General features: G+C 34.1%; 2 protein-coding genes across 3 annotated transcripts; both read left to right on the top strand.

The window, feature by feature from the left end:
- Positions 1-1813: 1813 nt before the first annotated feature.
- LOC111377142 lies at positions 1814-4426 on the top strand. 2 transcript variants are annotated; one of them, XM_023000201.1, is made up of 4 exons: positions 1814-2011; positions 2151-2231; positions 2770-2883; positions 4269-4426. In XM_023000201.1, exons 1-4 carry the CDS (start codon positions 1945-1947, stop codon positions 4307-4309), a joined length of 303 nt encoding a protein of 100 aa, XP_022855969.1. In that variant the 5' UTR covers positions 1814-1944; the 3' UTR covers positions 4310-4426. The 2 variants fall into 2 exon arrangements, with proteins under 2 accessions (XP_022855969.1, XP_022855970.1); XM_023000202.1 differs by lacking the exon at positions 4269-4426 and adding an exon at positions 2978-3290.
- A 1740-nt stretch (positions 4427-6166) lies between these two features.
- Positions 6167-11328, top strand: LOC111377140. Its single transcript, XM_023000199.1, has 12 exons — positions 6167-6262; positions 7201-7512; positions 7607-7660; positions 7801-7837; positions 7869-7972; positions 8678-8989; positions 9084-9137; positions 9278-9417; positions 9546-9626; positions 9740-9832; positions 10149-10262; positions 11074-11328. The coding sequence occupies exons 2-12, from the start codon at positions 7220-7222 to the stop codon at positions 11106-11108; spliced, it is 1317 nt and encodes a 438-aa protein (XP_022855967.1). The 5' UTR covers positions 6167-6262; positions 7201-7219; the 3' UTR covers positions 11109-11328.
- Positions 11329-16346: the final 5018 nt, after the last annotated feature.

Raw genomic sequence — 16346 nt, 5'->3', positions numbered from 1 at the left:
TCTAAATTATAACTCATGACAGATGATTTTTTTTTCTCTATTTAAATTTTCTGGTACTGATATGAATTTTTTTTGGGCGAATTTTCGCTTTTTGTGACACTTTTAAAGAGTCTGGTTTTCCTAAATCTTTTGTATTAGTTTCCAAATAGTTCTTTTTGGTTTTGGGTTTCTTAGCCATGTGTCTATATTCTACTATCAGCTGTTACATTTCATAGTTGTCTTTGTATTTTTGTCCTTCCATTTTCAACTATATATTTCTAGGGCCTGTACGTCTTGACAGAATTTTATTGTTTTCGGGAGTTGGTTCTTTTGTTTTCATTTATATACCAAGTTTGAAATTTTGATACACGATCATATTTTCTTTTGTGGTCAAACAGAAATGATTGTAATGGAAACCTAAGTTTCCGAATTTCAATTATTCCATATTTTTCAAGTAAGGTCAAAGGATTTAAAATAATGTAGAAACTCATAGGAACTTTTGTTCTTCAAGGTGAGATTGCATAGTATTTTTCCTCATATCTTATTTGTAAGATTGCTTGATGGTGGTTGTTTTGAACTCAAAACTTCCTGAAGAAAAGAGAAGTAAAGATGCACGTAGACTAGAATAAAATTTTACAATTTTCATCTTTTTAGATATAATAAAAATTCCAATGAGATTTGCTGCAATCAATATTCCTCTTGTGCTATTATGATGTTCTCTTCTTTCAAATGATTTCATTCCTTCCCATATTGGCAGTTCTCTGAAGACATTTAAAATACTGGATTCAGTAGGAGCTTATACTGTTCAGTGTGCCAACTGTTCAAAGTGGAGGTTCATCCCTACAAAGCAGAAATATGAGCACATAAGAGAAACTGTAGCTGTACTGCCTTTCTATTGTGGAACAGCTCTTTGAATGGCGACCTGAAATAACATGTGATGATGAATCAGATCTTATTAAAGATGGAAGCTAAGGTTGGGCAATAGACAAGCCCGGTATTCCTCAACCTCCTCATGGCTGGCAACGAATTTTACGAATAAGAGCTGAAGGAAGCACACGATTTTCTGATGTGTGTGTTTGCAATTCAGTTACAATTACTTTTAAGGCTTTAAACAGTGGAAATGTCATTCTGACTTTAACTAAGTGGACTCATTTTTCTTGATAGGAACTATGGTGCTCCATCGGGCGAGAGATTTCGATCAGTGGTAAAGTTCAGAGGTAAAATTCATTTATGATGACCATTAACAGTGTTGGGCTTTTTGATACATTCGGGTGATGATTTAAAACATTTGTCGGATAATTTATCGACACCATGGATTTGGCTCGACTAAAAAACGACCTGTGCTTTTGGATGGCCCAAGTTTAAGTTGGATGGTTTTGGATTGTGTGGTCCATTTATTTGTAATTAAGTGGTAGCCCATTTGTAGAAAAGACTATGGCCCAATCCATATGAGTGACCTAAGGTCTTGCTATATATGTTTTGTTCCTAGTCGTGTCTTTTTGTGTGTGTGTGTGTGTGTGTGTGTGCGCGCATGCAAGAGAGAAGAAAAAAGAGAGACAGATGGCTTTCTTTGGAGTTAGAGAGCTTGGAGCATTTTGGTGTCTTCCTTCATCTTTCTCCTTCCTTTGTGGATTGCATATACCACCACCATAGTCTCCTTTGTGGAGTGAAACTTGTGACAATCAAGTGTGAAAGTTTTGGGTCGAGCCGAGGTTAAGTGGTGTTCGTTTGGGTGTTTTCTAAGTCCAAGATCAAGATTTCTCGAGGTATTTCCATGACAAACGGTTGCTTACATTTTTTATAACACGTTGTAAGATGCATGAATAATTTTAGATTTCAGAATCTTTCATTTTTTTATTTATATTGAATGTTTTCTGATGATTTCCCTTTTCTAGTTTTCTGAATGAACATCTAGAATATCAGGGTGTAACAAAGTCACAGTTTTCATTTCAAAATCTAGTACCAATGGAGGAAAATTATGTGCGAAAGTCTACTCCTGCTTCACATGGGACGATTGGCGCTTTGGTACGAGGTCAGAAGTTTGATGCTTGCTTATTGAGATCTTTTAACTATTCATATTTTCTTTTATATTAGGTGTTTATGTTAAATATACTTCCTTATTTATTATCTATCGTGTTTTATTTGTTTACTGCATTTGTTTCAAACTCCAGCGCCCATGGAAGAAAATTATGTGCAAAAGCGTCATGCTACTTCTGCTACTTCACATAAGATGAGTGGCACTTTGGTACCAGGTTTGAGGTTTGATTCTTACTATCTAACTGATCATATTTTCTTTTATATGAGGGCTTATGTTAAACATATTTACTCAATTCTTCCCTGCCATATTTTGTTTCTCTGTTGCGTTTTATTTAAAATCCAGCACCAATGGAGGAAAATTATGAGCGAAAGCGTCGTGCTACTTTTACTGCTTCATGTGAGATGAGTGACGCTTTAGTACCAGGTTTGAAGTTTGATGTTTATTTACCAAGCCCATGTTTGCTATAAATTAAAATCCAAATTTTAATCTAAGTCAAAATCAACAATTAATTTTAACCATTTCTTTCATAGGATCCACAACTTTTCAACCATACATTTCATTAACTTTTATCAAAATCTATTGAAAAACTGATTTTAATTCCAACCAAACAGGGGCTAGGATTTATAATTGGTCATATTTTCTTTTATATTAGGTCCTTCCATTAAACATATTTCCTTATTTATTCTTGCTGCATTTTGTTTCATACATAGTCAGATGATAGTTAAGCTTGATTTAAATAATTTTTATGTTAGTTGCTACAATTTCCATATCTTGGGTTACTCCGGACCAGATGACGGACTTTCACTTTGGTGAGGAAGGAAACTTTGCTTCAGAGGTTGGGGCAAAGGCACTTGCAGAAAGTTTAGGTAATTTATTATTTGCCCAAACGCATGAACTGTTTCTGTTGTCCTGTGACACATCTGGCCTTCGTGTTTTTTTATTTTTATTTTTATAACTCAGATGTCCAAGCTTTGCCTGACTAATCCTGGGAAATGGCGACCTTTCCCGCTAGTTCACCACCTAGATAAATCCGGAGGCGGTCACAGCTTAAACACACTTGGGCCGAACATTCGTGCCTTGATGTTTTAGTGTCATGTACCTTCCTTCACCAGTTTGTACCATTTGCTCCTCATTTATGTGACATGAAACCTAAAATGGCATCTGAAATGTAAAAAGTGCTACTTATCTATATTGTCACTCCTACCATGCCATAGAATATGGATATGTTTCATGTTTAAGGTTATCTTGTCATCTATTTATCACCCATTTATTAGTTTTGTGAGCATATATTTATTGGAAAATATCCCCATTAAGATGGTTACTAGTTAGTTTACAATTTCGCTTCCTTTCTTTTCCTATGAAAGTGCACCAATTAGAATAATTAATTAGTTTACTCATTGACTTAGCAAAGTCCAAATATTTGCTAGTAGATGTCTTCTGGAAAAATTTTTTTTTTTTATATGCCATAAACAATATGAAAATGGAATTGATAGGCAAAAGACATAAAATTTGGCTATCAATATATATTATGGAGCTGCATGATGCTTGCTAAAGTTAAGATTATGAGAAATATCAAAGCCCAATGTGGAATATACACCAAATTTATTTGTAAGCATGCACTAATAAATTTTCCAGAAACAGCTTTATATTTTGTATAGACATATTTAGTAATGCTTCACAATCGATATACTTCATTTTACTTGTGGCGAGAGTTAGTACTACATTCGTGGCATGTTATGTAAAAAAATAAGCTAAAATCTTGTTTTCGTGTCCAATTCAGTACTTTGTAAAAAAGCACTTCAAATAGCAAGAAGGTCATTTCTAGCATTACTTGTTCTGTTATGCGAAGTATCTCATATTTGGAAATTTGTTCGATGGGATAATCTAATTAGTATGCAGGACAAACTTAATCACGCAATTTTTCTTAGTGCTTAGTTGATGCTCAGACATAAACTTGATAGATTAACTGCTGGGATTGAGGTTTAATATTCAGAGCTTTCAACTTGAACTGTGCATTGAGTGTCTCAAACGTATTGGTGAGGTGAGTTTAGACTATGGTGTGTGGCTGCATTTACATTTTTGAGTTTTCACCTAGTATGGAACATGATTCATCCGTTTTATTTTTTAGAGGGAAAACTAATTTAACTTCAGCGCTTATTCAATGTACTGTTATAACTATACTTACTACTGAGTTACTTTAATTTCTTGCACTATTCAAAACTAATGGAGGTTTCCTCATATATTGTTTTAGCTCCATGTGTCAATGATCCCGGTGCAGGCGGCAAATGTTGAGGGCATGCTTCCCAACAAGATGCAAAATTCTAGTTCATCGTATGGCTTCTAAATTATAAGATGCATCAGTTAGTTCTTTAGTTTTCTATGCAAAATACTTTTCATGGAAACAATCCAAGCACCTTTATCGTGCTGTATTAATATTGATTGTGTGAAAACAATGTAAAACTATCGCATAGGGCTCTATCCGAGTCTTTGCTTGTATTTTGTGCCTTCCTCTGCGTTTATTTAAGCGCGAAAAATATTATAAACACATCGCCATCTAATGTTTGAATTGAACAAAAAAATTGGATGGAATGAAATATAGGAAGCCAGACTTCTGCAGAATAATAAATAAAATTATACTAAAAACTAATGAGGCAAATAAATTAAGGGTAATGTTGCTTGTACACCTCAAAGGTGTACACATGGGTTACACCCTTCTCACGTGGAGGGGGGCCACACATAATTTATTATATATGGACCTCCTTTCATATGAGAAGAGTGTAAACCCATATGTACACTATTATATACGTGTAGCATGATGATGTCATTGTTTCAACTTGCAATGGCTACTAATCTTTCAAAATCATACCTCAATAAAGATGGGCTATTCAAGAATGCCATTTTATAAGTAGAAATCTATTGTAACTTCCTAAAGCCATGAAGTTGGCATATTAGCATTTAAATGTAACTCCTATTTGGTGGAGATTAAAATCAAATTTTTAGTAAATTTTGATAAAAGTTGATGAAATATGTGGTTAAAAAGTTGTGGAACCCATAATATATATGGTTAAAATTAATTGTTTACTTTAACTTAAATTAAAATTTGAATTTTAATAGGTACCAAACAGGGGCGTAGTTTTGAAAAAAATTCAGCACTTGAAATAATATTTGAAACTAATTTTCCAGAGTTGAAGTATTTTTGGCGTATTTAATAGGCTAGATTGGACAAGATCAATAATGAAGTTAAAATTTTTGTTTGTATTCGTGTAGACGGCGTGATAGGATCTCCAATCCACTCTTTTGATTACTAAATAGGTAATTGAAAGACTTTTGATCTATAAGTCATTGATATCTCGTACAAACTCTAAAATTTAAACTTAACTGTAATACACTTTATAGTTTATCATTTATTTTCTTAAAATAAAAACAGGGTCACATCTAATATGGAAATAAAATATTAATTTTGTCGAATAATTCGTTTAACAGTGTGTCTAAATATGTGTCACGTCAGCTTGCATTGGAGAGGGGATTTCTTAAAACGGTTTATCTTGACTTGTGTGACAATTTTTTGGGGAGTGTTCCTTCTACTAAGATTTTTGACAAATATTTTTGAGAAAGAATTTCAACCATTGGTTTAACAAATCAATGGACTCAATGGAGGTGAAGGTGTAGGTGCTTTTGATAGCAACTGATCTTGGATGGATAAGCTTCCTGCAAAATTTTACGATTACTGTATTATGTTAAAGTGATTTTTTCCATATCAGCATATTTTTGTGTTTCGCAAATCAAGATTCTTTACTTATCCAGGTGTTTGATCGAATTCTTTTTAGTTAATCGATTTACCTTTCTCGAATTCAAATTGATCTTATTCAACCCGAAGAGCCTCAATTAAATTCATCCACCCACCTTGAATAAGTTAATGGTACGTCCCGTGAATTTAATGATTCACCAATTAATTGATGTGTCATATCACCGGTACTTAATATAAGTTAAGCATCGATACTCATTAGATCATTTCACTTTTGTTAAGGTGGTTAGAGGATGAATTTGCAAATAATATGAAAGATGAGGACACTTGATGCTATTTACTCAATGCATATCCCGTATATAAACGTCACTAGAATGTTTTCGTCACTCACTTTAGGACAACTTTCAGTCTCTCACAGATTCATACCCTCGCATCAGTTTTGCTCCGGTACTGCCGTCGCCGCCTTCATTCCGACGCCGGAATCTTTCCGCCAATTGGAGGTATGGATATCACGTAAGCTGATCACCATTCGCTATTTAATGTTGTATAATTCATAATAATTGTACATGAATGTTTGCGTCTCCTGTATCGGGTTATCTAAAGTTTAGTTTTTTAACCAGGGTTTTGTTTGAATTGCATGTTCTTCTCTTAGCATTGAAAAGAAAATTTTGACGTTGATTTTTCTTTTGGGTTCTAAATTATAACCTGTCACGGATGATTTTTTTTTCTTTTTAAATTTTCCGGTTCTGATATAATTTTATTTATTTATTTATTTATTTTTGGTGAATTTTCGCTTTTTGTGACACTTTTAAAGAGTCTGGTTTTCCTGAATCTTTTGTATTAATTTCCTAATAGTTCTTTTTGTTTTTGTGTTTCTTAGCAATTGTTTTATATTCTACTATCAGCTGTTTTACATTTCATAGTTTTCTATGTATTTTTTTCTTCCTATTTTCTAGGGCCTGTTAATGTCTTGACAGAATTTTATTGTTTTCGGGAGTTGGTTCTTCTGTTTTCGTGCGTATATACCAAGTTTGAAATTTTAATACACAATCGTATTTGCTTTTGTTGGTAAAACAGAAATGATTGCAATGGAAACCTAGGTTTCCAAATTTCAATTATTCAATGTTTTTCAAGTAAGGTCAAGGAATTCAAGATAATGTAAAACTCATAGAAACTTTTATTATTCATTCAAGGTGAGATTGCATGGTATTTTTACTCATCTCTTATTTGTGAGATTGCCTTGATGGTGGTTGTTTTAAATTCGGAACTTACTGAAGAAAAAGACGAGTAAATATGCACACACACTGGAATAAAACTTTACGATTTTCATCTTTTTAGAAATAAAAATTCGAATGAAATTTGCTGCAATGATTATTCCTCTTGTGCTATTATGATGCTCTCTTCTTTCTAATGATTTCATTCCTTCCCATATTGGCAGGTCTCTGAAGACATTTAAAATGCTGGATTCAGTAAGAGCTTATACCGTTCAGTGTGCCAACTGTTCAAAGTGGAGGTTCATCCCTACAAAGCAGAAATATGAACAGATAAGAGAAACTATAGCTGTACTGCCTTTCCATTGTGAAATGGCTCGTGAATGGCGGCCTGAAATAACATGTGATGATGAATCAGATCTTATTAAAGATGGCAGCTGGCTTTGGGCGATAGACAAGCCCGGTATTCCTCAGCCTCCTCATGGCTGGCAACGAATTTTACGAATAAGAGCTGAAGGAGGAACAAGATTTTCTGATGTGTATGTTTACAATTCAGTTACAATTACTTTTAAGGCTTTAAACAATGGAAATGTCATTCTGACTTGAACTAAGTCGACTCATTTTTCTTGATAGGTACTATGATGCTCCATCGGGCGAGAGATTTCGATCAATGGTGAAAGTTCGGAGGTAAAATTCATCTCTTGATGATCATTAACAGTTGCTTAGGTTTTTTATAACACGTTGTAAGAAGCATGAATAATTTTAGATTTCAGAATCTTTCATTTGTTTTATTTATTTTGAATGTTTTCTGATGTTTCCCTTTCCAGCTTTCTAAATGAACATCCAGAATATCAGGGTGTCAACGTCACTAGAATGTTTTCGTCACTCACTTTAGGACAACTTTCAGTCTCTCACAGATTCATACCCTCGCATCAGTTTTGCTCCGGTACTGCCGTCGCCGCCTTCATTCCGACGCCGGAATCTTTCCGCCAATTGGAGGTATGGATATCACGTAAGCTGATCACCATTCGCTATTTAATGTTGTATAATTCATAATAATTGTACATGAATGTTTGCGGTCTACTCCTGCTGCTTCCCATGGGAGGAGTGGCGCTTTGGTACCAGGTCCGAAGTTTGATGCTTGCTTACTAAGATTTCTAACTATATATATATTAGGTGTTTATGTTAAATATATTTCCTATTTATTCTCTACTGTGTTCTGTTCGTCTGCTGCATTTTGTTTCAAACTCCAGCACCAATGGAAGAAAATTATGTGCGAAAGCGTCGTGCTACTTCTGCTGCTTCACATGAGATGAGTGGCGCTTTGGTACCAGGTTTGAAGTTTGATTCTTACTATCTAACTGTTCATATTTTCTTTTATATGAGTTTCCTTATGTTAAGCATATTTCCTTTCTCTGCCATATTTTGTTTCTCTGCCGCATTTTAGTTCAAAATCCAGCACCAATGGAGGAAAATTATGAGCGAAAGCGTCGTGCTACTTCTACTACTTCACCTGAGATTAGTGGCGCTTTAGTACCAGGTTTGAAGTTTGATTTTCGCTTACTAAGCCCTGGAATAAAACTTTACGATTTTCATCTTTTTAGAAATAAAAATTCGAATGAAATTTGCTGCAATGATTATTCCTCTTGTGCTATTATGATGCTCTCTTCTTTCTAATGATTTCATTCCTTCCCATATTGGCAGGTCTCTGAAGACATTTAAAATGCTGGATTCAGTAAGAGCTTATACCGTTCAGTGTGCCAACTGTTCAAAGTGGAGGTTCATCCCTACAAAGCAGAAATATGAACAGATAAGAGAAACTATAGCTGTACTGCCTTTCCATTGTGAAATGGCTCGTGAATGGCGGCCTGAAATAACATGTGATGATGAATCAGATCTTATTAAAGATGGCAGCTGGCATTGGGCGATAGACAAGCCCGGTATTCCTCAGCCTCCTCATGGCTGGCAACGAATTTTACGAATAAGAGCTGAAGGAGGCACAAGATTTTCTGATGTGTATGTTTACAATTCAGTTACAATTACTTTTAAGGCTTTAAATAGTGGAAATGTCATTCTGACTTGAACTAAGTCGACTCATTTTTCTTGATAGGTACTATGATGCTCCATCAGGCGAGAGATTTCGATCAATGGTGAAAGTTCGGAGGTAAAATTCATCTCTTGATGATCATTAACAGTTGCTTAGGTTTTTTATAACACGTTGTAAGAAGCATGAATAATTTTAGATTTCAGAATCTTTCATTTGTTTTATTTATTTTGAATGTTTTCTGATGTTTCCCTTTCCAGCTTTCTAAATGAACATCCAGAATATCAGGGTGTCAAAGAGTCACAGTTTTCATTTCAAAATCCAGCACCATTGGAGGAAAATTATGTGCGAAAGTCTACTCCTGCTGCTTCCCATGGGAGGAGTGGCGCTTTGGTACCAGGTCCGAAGTTTGATGCTTGCTTACTAAGATTTCTAACTATATATATATTAGGTGTTTATGTTAAATATATTTCCTATTTATTCTCTACTGTGTTCTGTTCGTCTGCTGCATTTTGTTTCAAACTCCAGCACCAATGGAAGAAAATTATGTGCGAAAGCGTCGTGCTACTTCTGCTGCTTCACATGAGATGAGTGGCGCTTTGGTACCAGGTTTGAAGTTTGATTCTTACTATCTAACTGTTCATATTTTCTTTTATATGAGTTTCCTTATGTTAAGCATATTTCCTTTCTCTGCCATATTTTGTTTCTCTGCCGCATTTTAGTTCAAAATCCAGCACCAATGGAGGAAAATTATGAGCGAAAGCGTCGTGCTACTTCTACTACTTCACCTGAGATTAGTGGCGCTTTAGTACCAGGTTTGAAGTTTGATTTTCGCTTACTAAGCCCATGTTTGGTATAAATTAAAATCCAAATTTTAATTTAAGTCAAAATCAACAATTAATTTTAATCACTCATTTCATAGGATCTACAACTTTTCAACCATACATTTCATTAACTTTTATCAAAATCTACTAAAAATCTGATTTTAATCCCTACGAGATGGGTAACTGGTCATACTTCCGTTTATATTAGGTCCTTCTGTTAAACATATTTCCTTATTTATTCTTTGCCGTTTTGTCTCATACATAGTCAGATGATAGTTAAGCTTGATTGAAATAATTTTTATGTTAGTTGCTGCAATTCCCATATCTTGGGTTATTCCGGACCAGATGACGGACTTTCACTTTGGTGAGGAAGGAAACTTTGCTTCAGAGGTTGAGGTGGAAGCACCTGCAGAAAGTTTAGGTATTTTTGTTATTTGCCAGTACGCACGAACTGTTTCTATTGACCTGTGACACATCTGGCCTTCATGTTTTTCTTCACGTTTAGAGTGTCATATACCTTCCTTCACCACTTTGTACCATTTGCTCCTTATTTATGTGACATCAAACCTGAAGTGGCATCTGAAATGTAAGGAGTGTCTGCTTATCTATATTGTCACTCCTGCCAAGCCATAGAATATGGATATGCTTCACGTTTAAGGTCATCTTGTCATCTATTTATTAGTTTTGTGAGCATACATTTATTGGAAAATGCCCCCCTTAAGATTGTTACTAGTTAGTTTACAATTTCGCTTCCTTTCTTTTCCTATGAAAGTGCACCAATTAGAATAATTAGTTCGTTTACTCGTTGACTTAGGAAAGTCCGAATATTTGCTTGTAGATGTCTTTTGGAAATGTTTTCTTTTATATGCCATAAGCATTATAAAAATGGAATTGATAGGCAGAAGACATAAAATTTGGCTAATAATGTATATTATGGAGCTGCTTGATGCTTGCTAAAGTTAAGATTATTAGAAATATCAAAGCTCACTGTAGAATATACGCCTAATTTATTCGTAAGCTTGCACCAATAAATTTTCCAGAATCAGCTTAATGTTTTGTATAGACATATTTAGAAATGCTTCAGAATCGATGTACTTCATTTGACTTGTGGCGACAGTTAATTTTACTCGAGTACTTATTTCACGTACAGTTATAACTATACTTTTTACCCAGTTGCTTTAATTTCTAGCATTATTCAGAACTCATGGAGTTTTCCTCATATATTGTTTTAGCTCCATGTGTCAATGATCCCGGTGCAGGCAGCTGATGTGGAGAGCATACTTGACAACAAGATGCAGATTTCTAGCCTGTAAATTATAAGATGCATCAGTTGGTTCTTTAGTTTTCTATGCAAGATACTTTTCATGGAAACAATCCAAGCACCTTCATCATACTGTATTAGTATTGATTGTGTGAAAACAGTGTAAAACTATCACAGTATTTATCGTTCAGAAGGCATAGGGGCCCTATTCAAGTCTCTGCTTGTATTTTGGGCTCTCCTCTGCATTTATTTAAGCGCGAAAAATATAATAAAAGCGTCTCCATCTAATGTTTGAACTGAACAAAAAAAATGGAAGGAATGAAATGTAGGAAGTCGGACTTCTGCAGAGAAAGAAATAAAATTATACTAAAAACTAATGCAACAAATAAAAATAAATGATGATGCCATTGTTTCAACTTGCACTGGATATTAATCCTAGAAAATCATACCTCAATAAAACAGGTTAATCCATTTTATAAGCAGAAATCTATTGTAACTTCATAAAGCCATGAGATTGGCATGTTAGCAATTAAATGTAGTCTGAAAAAGTTTCAGCACTTGAATTAATATTTGAAACTAATTTTCTAGAGTTGAATTATTTTTTGCATATTTAATAGGTCAGATTGGACAAGATTAAAAAAGAAGTTAAAATCTTTGGTTGAATTCGTGTGAAGACAGCGTGAAATTATAGCATCTCCAATCCTCTCTATGGACTGCTAAATAGGATATTGAAAGACTTTTGGTCTATGTGTCATTGATGTTTTATAGACCGGAACTCAAATTTAAAAATAGTCTCTAATACATTAATGGATCATCCTTTATCTTCTTAAATTAAAAACGAAACCACATCTAAATATGGAAATAAAAATATTAATTTTACCGAATTACTCGTTTAACAGAGTTTCTAAATCTACTACGATTTTTGACAATATATTTGACAAAGAATTATAACCATTAATTTAATGAATTTGTGGACTCAATGGAGGTGAAGGCGTAGATGCTTTTCGACAACGATTGATCTTAGAGAGATAAGCTTCCTTCAAATTTGACAATTACATGATTTTTCCATATCAACATGTTTTTTTGTTTAGTAATTCTAAAATACGAACACGGAGGGGTGAATAGTATTTTTAGATCTATGACAGTGAGAAAAGATGGTATCCCTATGGCAAAGTTGATGAAATTATTGGAAAAATGACATGGTAGCTTTGTAGTGATGGTGACGATGGCTGTGGGTAGGGCGTGGGGTAGAATAAGATGACGAATTTTTATTTTTTATTTTTATATTCTTTTCTTTCTGTTTTTGGTGGGTTAATTACCCCAATAGTCACTGAACTTTGCGAAATGTAATTTGGGAGGTCACCGAACTTCAAATGTTTCTTGGGAGGTCACTGAACTTTGCCAAATGTTACCTAAGAGGTCACCGAACTTCAAGTGTTTCCCGAGAGGTCACTGAACTTTGCAAAAAATAACCCCATACATCACTGAGTTGAGTGACCTCTTAGGAAATTTTTGCAAAGTTCAGTGACCTCTCAGGAAGTTTTTGCAAAGTTCAGTAACCTACCAGGAAGCTTTTGAAGTTTAGTGACCTCCCAAGTATCATTTGGCAAAATTCAGTGACCTCTCAAGAAGCTTTTGAAGTTCAGTGACCTCCTAAGTGGCATTTGACAAAGTTCAGTGACTTTTGGGGTAATTAACCTGTTTTTGGTTTGATGAATGCTTTATTTCTCTTTTTTCAATATTTTAAGAAAGATATGCTAGTCAAAGAAATTGATTAACAGAAAAATAGATATTCATTTGGATGAATGATGTTAAATTTCCAAAGTTAGAGGCACAGATATAAAATAAAAAAAGGTTCGGGGATGGATTTCTAAATAATGTGAAAGATGAGGACCTTGATACCCATATAAAAACGTCACTCCAACGGTCTCATCACTCACTCTCAAGAGAGCTACTTTCGCGAAGTCATACCCTCGCATCCGTCTCGATCTCCTGTACTACCATCCCCACCACTGCTTTTCGCCGCCGGAATCTTTCCGTCAATTCCAGGTATGTAATATCACGCCGATCACCCTTCTCTATTTAATATTCTTGTATAATTTTATATGAATGTGTGCAGCTGCTGTGTCGGGTATCCAAATTTAGTTTTTGAAAAAGTGTTTTGTTTGATTTGCATGTTCTTCTCTTAGCGTTGAAAATGAAATGAAAAGAAGATTTTGATGTTGATTTTCTTTTGAATTCTTAATTATAATTTATCACAGATGATTTTTTTTCTTTTTAAATTTTCTTGTTCTGATATATGAATTATTTGTTTGTGAATTTCGGTTTTTGTTAAACTTCAAGGAGTATGGTTTTCTGAATATTTTGTGTATCTCTTTTAGTTTCCAAATAATTCTCTGTTTTTTTTTTCTTTTAGCAATTGGTTTATATTCTACTATCGACTGTTTAATTTCCATGGTTTTCTTTGTGATTTTTCTCCTGTTTCAAACTATATATTTATAGAATCTATATGTCTTGAGAGCACATTAATGTTCTGGAGGTTTGTTGTTCTGTTTTTGCTGGTGTATAGTGAAGAATCATCACCGACTTAGAGAAATTTCCAGAATTTTGTGGGCTTATCCATCTCATACCAAATGCTTCTGGAATTATCCATAATTGCTGTAAATTGCAAGAATAATCTAGAATCATCAATGCCCATTTCCACCGCCATGCAAGAAGCTTCAACCACCGACTTCCTGCCTCATACTGCTGTAATGTATTGTATGTGTTTGCAAATAAAGAGTGAAGAGAGTGGTGAGTGGTGAGTAAGAGAGAGAAACAGGGAGACATTGTTACAACAGTGTGCATGTGTTTTGTTGGAGAGAAAGTGATAAATTGTGGTGAGCAAAAGAGTGAATAAGAAAAGTGAGTGGAGTGATATTATTAGATACTGAGGTGGTTGCTTAAGTATCATTAGTGGTGTGTTTGTAAATAATTTTTATATCAATAAAATCATTTTCTTTTTGGAGGTTTAAACTCTTAACATATACTAGGTTTGAAATTTTGATACACTATCACATTTGATTTTGTGGCAAAACGGAAAAGATTGAAATTGTATCCAGGGTGTTCAATTTTCAATTATTCCATGCTTTTCGAATAAGGTCAAGGAATTTAAGATAATGTAGAAAATAATAGAAATTTTAATTATTCATTCAAGGTGAGATTGCATAGTATTTTTGCTTGAGAACCTCCGTTACCTTAACGAAGGCTGCAAAATTGCATGTGATAGAACAATTTATAGTTTTGTTTCTTAGGCATGTTCATGTATATTTAATGTATTTTCTTTTTGTGAGTGAACTTAAATTTGTAATCTCTAATCACAGAGAAAAAAAATTTGAACTGTCATTCTTTCAAATTTTAGAACCAGCATTATTGGAGGTCTTTCTAGGTAAATTAGTTATGATCTGGATTTGGTTATTATGTTTCATGTACGTTATCATGCTTTCTGTTTCAATATTATGTACCTGTGTAGCATAGAGGCTCAAGGCCTAGTTCAAGTTGTAAGAGCGAAGCCTAGATTGGCCGATGGACTGGATTCGAGCCTCCCTTGGTGGTGGGGACGGGGGTGGGGGTCGGGTTGAATTTCATTGATCCCCTTTTAATAAAAGAAACGTTAAGAGTAGACACTTTTAGGCGCTTGTCCTTTTTGTACAATTATACATGACATGACATGGACATTCCATGGATTCATACCTGACAGATCAAAATACGCCCAACAAATAAGCAAAAGAGAAAAATAATAAATAAACATGTCTTAAGCCTCCAACACGGACACTGCACATATAAAACAAAGATCAGATGTCATTGACATTAACTTATTATGTGCAATGTTGATGAAAATTTGAACGATATTTAGATTTAACTTATTAGATTTTCCATCATATATGTTGAATTATGATCTTGATGATGGAATTTAGATTATTCAAAGTATAATATTGATAACTTTATTACTAATTTGCTTCTTCTCAAGAAAGAAAAGTCATTGCAATCATTAATTATCGCTACACTCCTATCAAATATTTATTTAGTTACTATATTAATTGACATGAGCCTTCTTGTTTCCTATATTTTTCAAGAATTGTTGTATTCCGTATTTTGTCATATTTGTGTTGACAAAACCGTGTTTCTGCAACATAGATACGAAATAGATTGTTTGATGATGGTTTTTTTAAATTCAGAAGTTACTGAAGAAAAGAAAAGTACAATGCACATACTTTAGAATAAGACTTTTCGATTTTCATCTTTTTTGAAAAAGAAATTCCAATGAGATTTGCTGCATTCAATATTCCTGTTGTGCTATTATGATATTCTATTCGTTCTAATGATATCATTCCTTGCAAAATTGAAAGTTCTCGGAAGACCTTTAAGATGCTTTCGGATTCAATAAGAGCTTATACTGTTCAATGTGCCAACTGCTCAAAATGGAGTTTCATCCCTACCAAGCAGAAATATGAGCAGATTCGAGACACTATAGCAGAACTGCCTTTCTGTTGTGAAATGGCTCGTGAATGACGGTCTGAAATAACGTGCGACGATGAATCAGATCTTGTAAAAGATGAAGTTGGCGTTGGCCAATAGACAAACCCAGTATTCCTCAACCTCCTCATGGCTGGCAACAGATTTTACGAATCAGAGCTGAAGGAGGATGAAGATTTTCCAATGCGTACATTTGCAATTCAGTTAGAATTACTTTTAAGGCATTTAAGCAATGAAAATGTCATTGTAACTTTAAGTGAGCAGACACATTTTTCTTGAAAGGTATTACATTGCTCCATTGGGTGAGAGATTTCAATCAATGTTGAAAGTTCAAAGCTAAAATTCATACCTTGATGGTCATAAACAGTTGCATATGTTTTTATAACTTGTTGTAAGACACATGAATAATTTCTGGAGGATCTGTATCTTAGATTTCAGAATCTTTTATTTGTTCTAGTTATTTTGAAAGTTATCTGATGTTTCTTTTTTTTAGTTTCCTGAATGAACACCGAGAATATCAGGGTGTAACTGAGTCACAGTTCTCATTTCTAAATCCAGCACCTATGGAGGAAAAATTATGCTCGAAAATGCCGTGCTACGTCTGCTGCTTCACATAAGAGGAGTGGTGCTTTGGTACAAGGTCTGAAGTTTGATGCTTGCTTACTAAGATTTCTAACAAAATATTTTCTTTTATATTAGGTCTTTATAGTTAAACATATTTCCTTATTT

This window comes from Olea europaea, unplaced genomic scaffold, assembly GCF_002742605.1.
Source record: "Olea europaea var. sylvestris unplaced genomic scaffold, O_europaea_v1 scaffold1609, whole genome shotgun sequence".
Taxonomy (NCBI): Eukaryota; Viridiplantae; Streptophyta; class Magnoliopsida; order Lamiales; family Oleaceae; genus Olea; species Olea europaea.
The sequence above is the reverse complement of the archived record's forward strand: the minus strand, read 5'-3'. Positions and strand labels throughout refer to the sequence as shown.

Bases quoted from the DNA above. Each gene is read 5' to 3' on its own strand.
- LOC111377142 (XM_023000201.1), top strand. From the start codon at position 1,945: ATGGAGGAAAATTATGTGCGAAAGTCTACTCCTGCTTCACATGGGACG. The intron at 2,012-2,150 runs GTCAGAAGTTTG...TTCAAACTCCAG, and splicing joins GATTGGCGCTTTGGTACGAG to CGCCCATGGAAGAAAATTAT. The intron at 2,232-2,769 runs GTTTGAGGTTTG...TTTTTATGTTAG, and splicing joins GAGTGGCACTTTGGTACCAG to TTGCTACAATTTCCATATCT.
- LOC111377140 (XM_023000199.1), top strand. From the start codon at position 7,220: ATGCTGGATTCAGTAAGAGCTTATACCGTTCAGTGTGCCAACTGTTCA. The intron at 7,513-7,606 runs GTATGTTTACAA...TTTTCTTGATAG, and splicing joins GGAACAAGATTTTCTGATGT to GTACTATGATGCTCCATCGG. The intron at 9,138-9,277 runs GTAAAATTCATC...TTCCCTTTCCAG, and splicing joins TCAATGGTGAAAGTTCGGAG to CTTTCTAAATGAACATCCAG.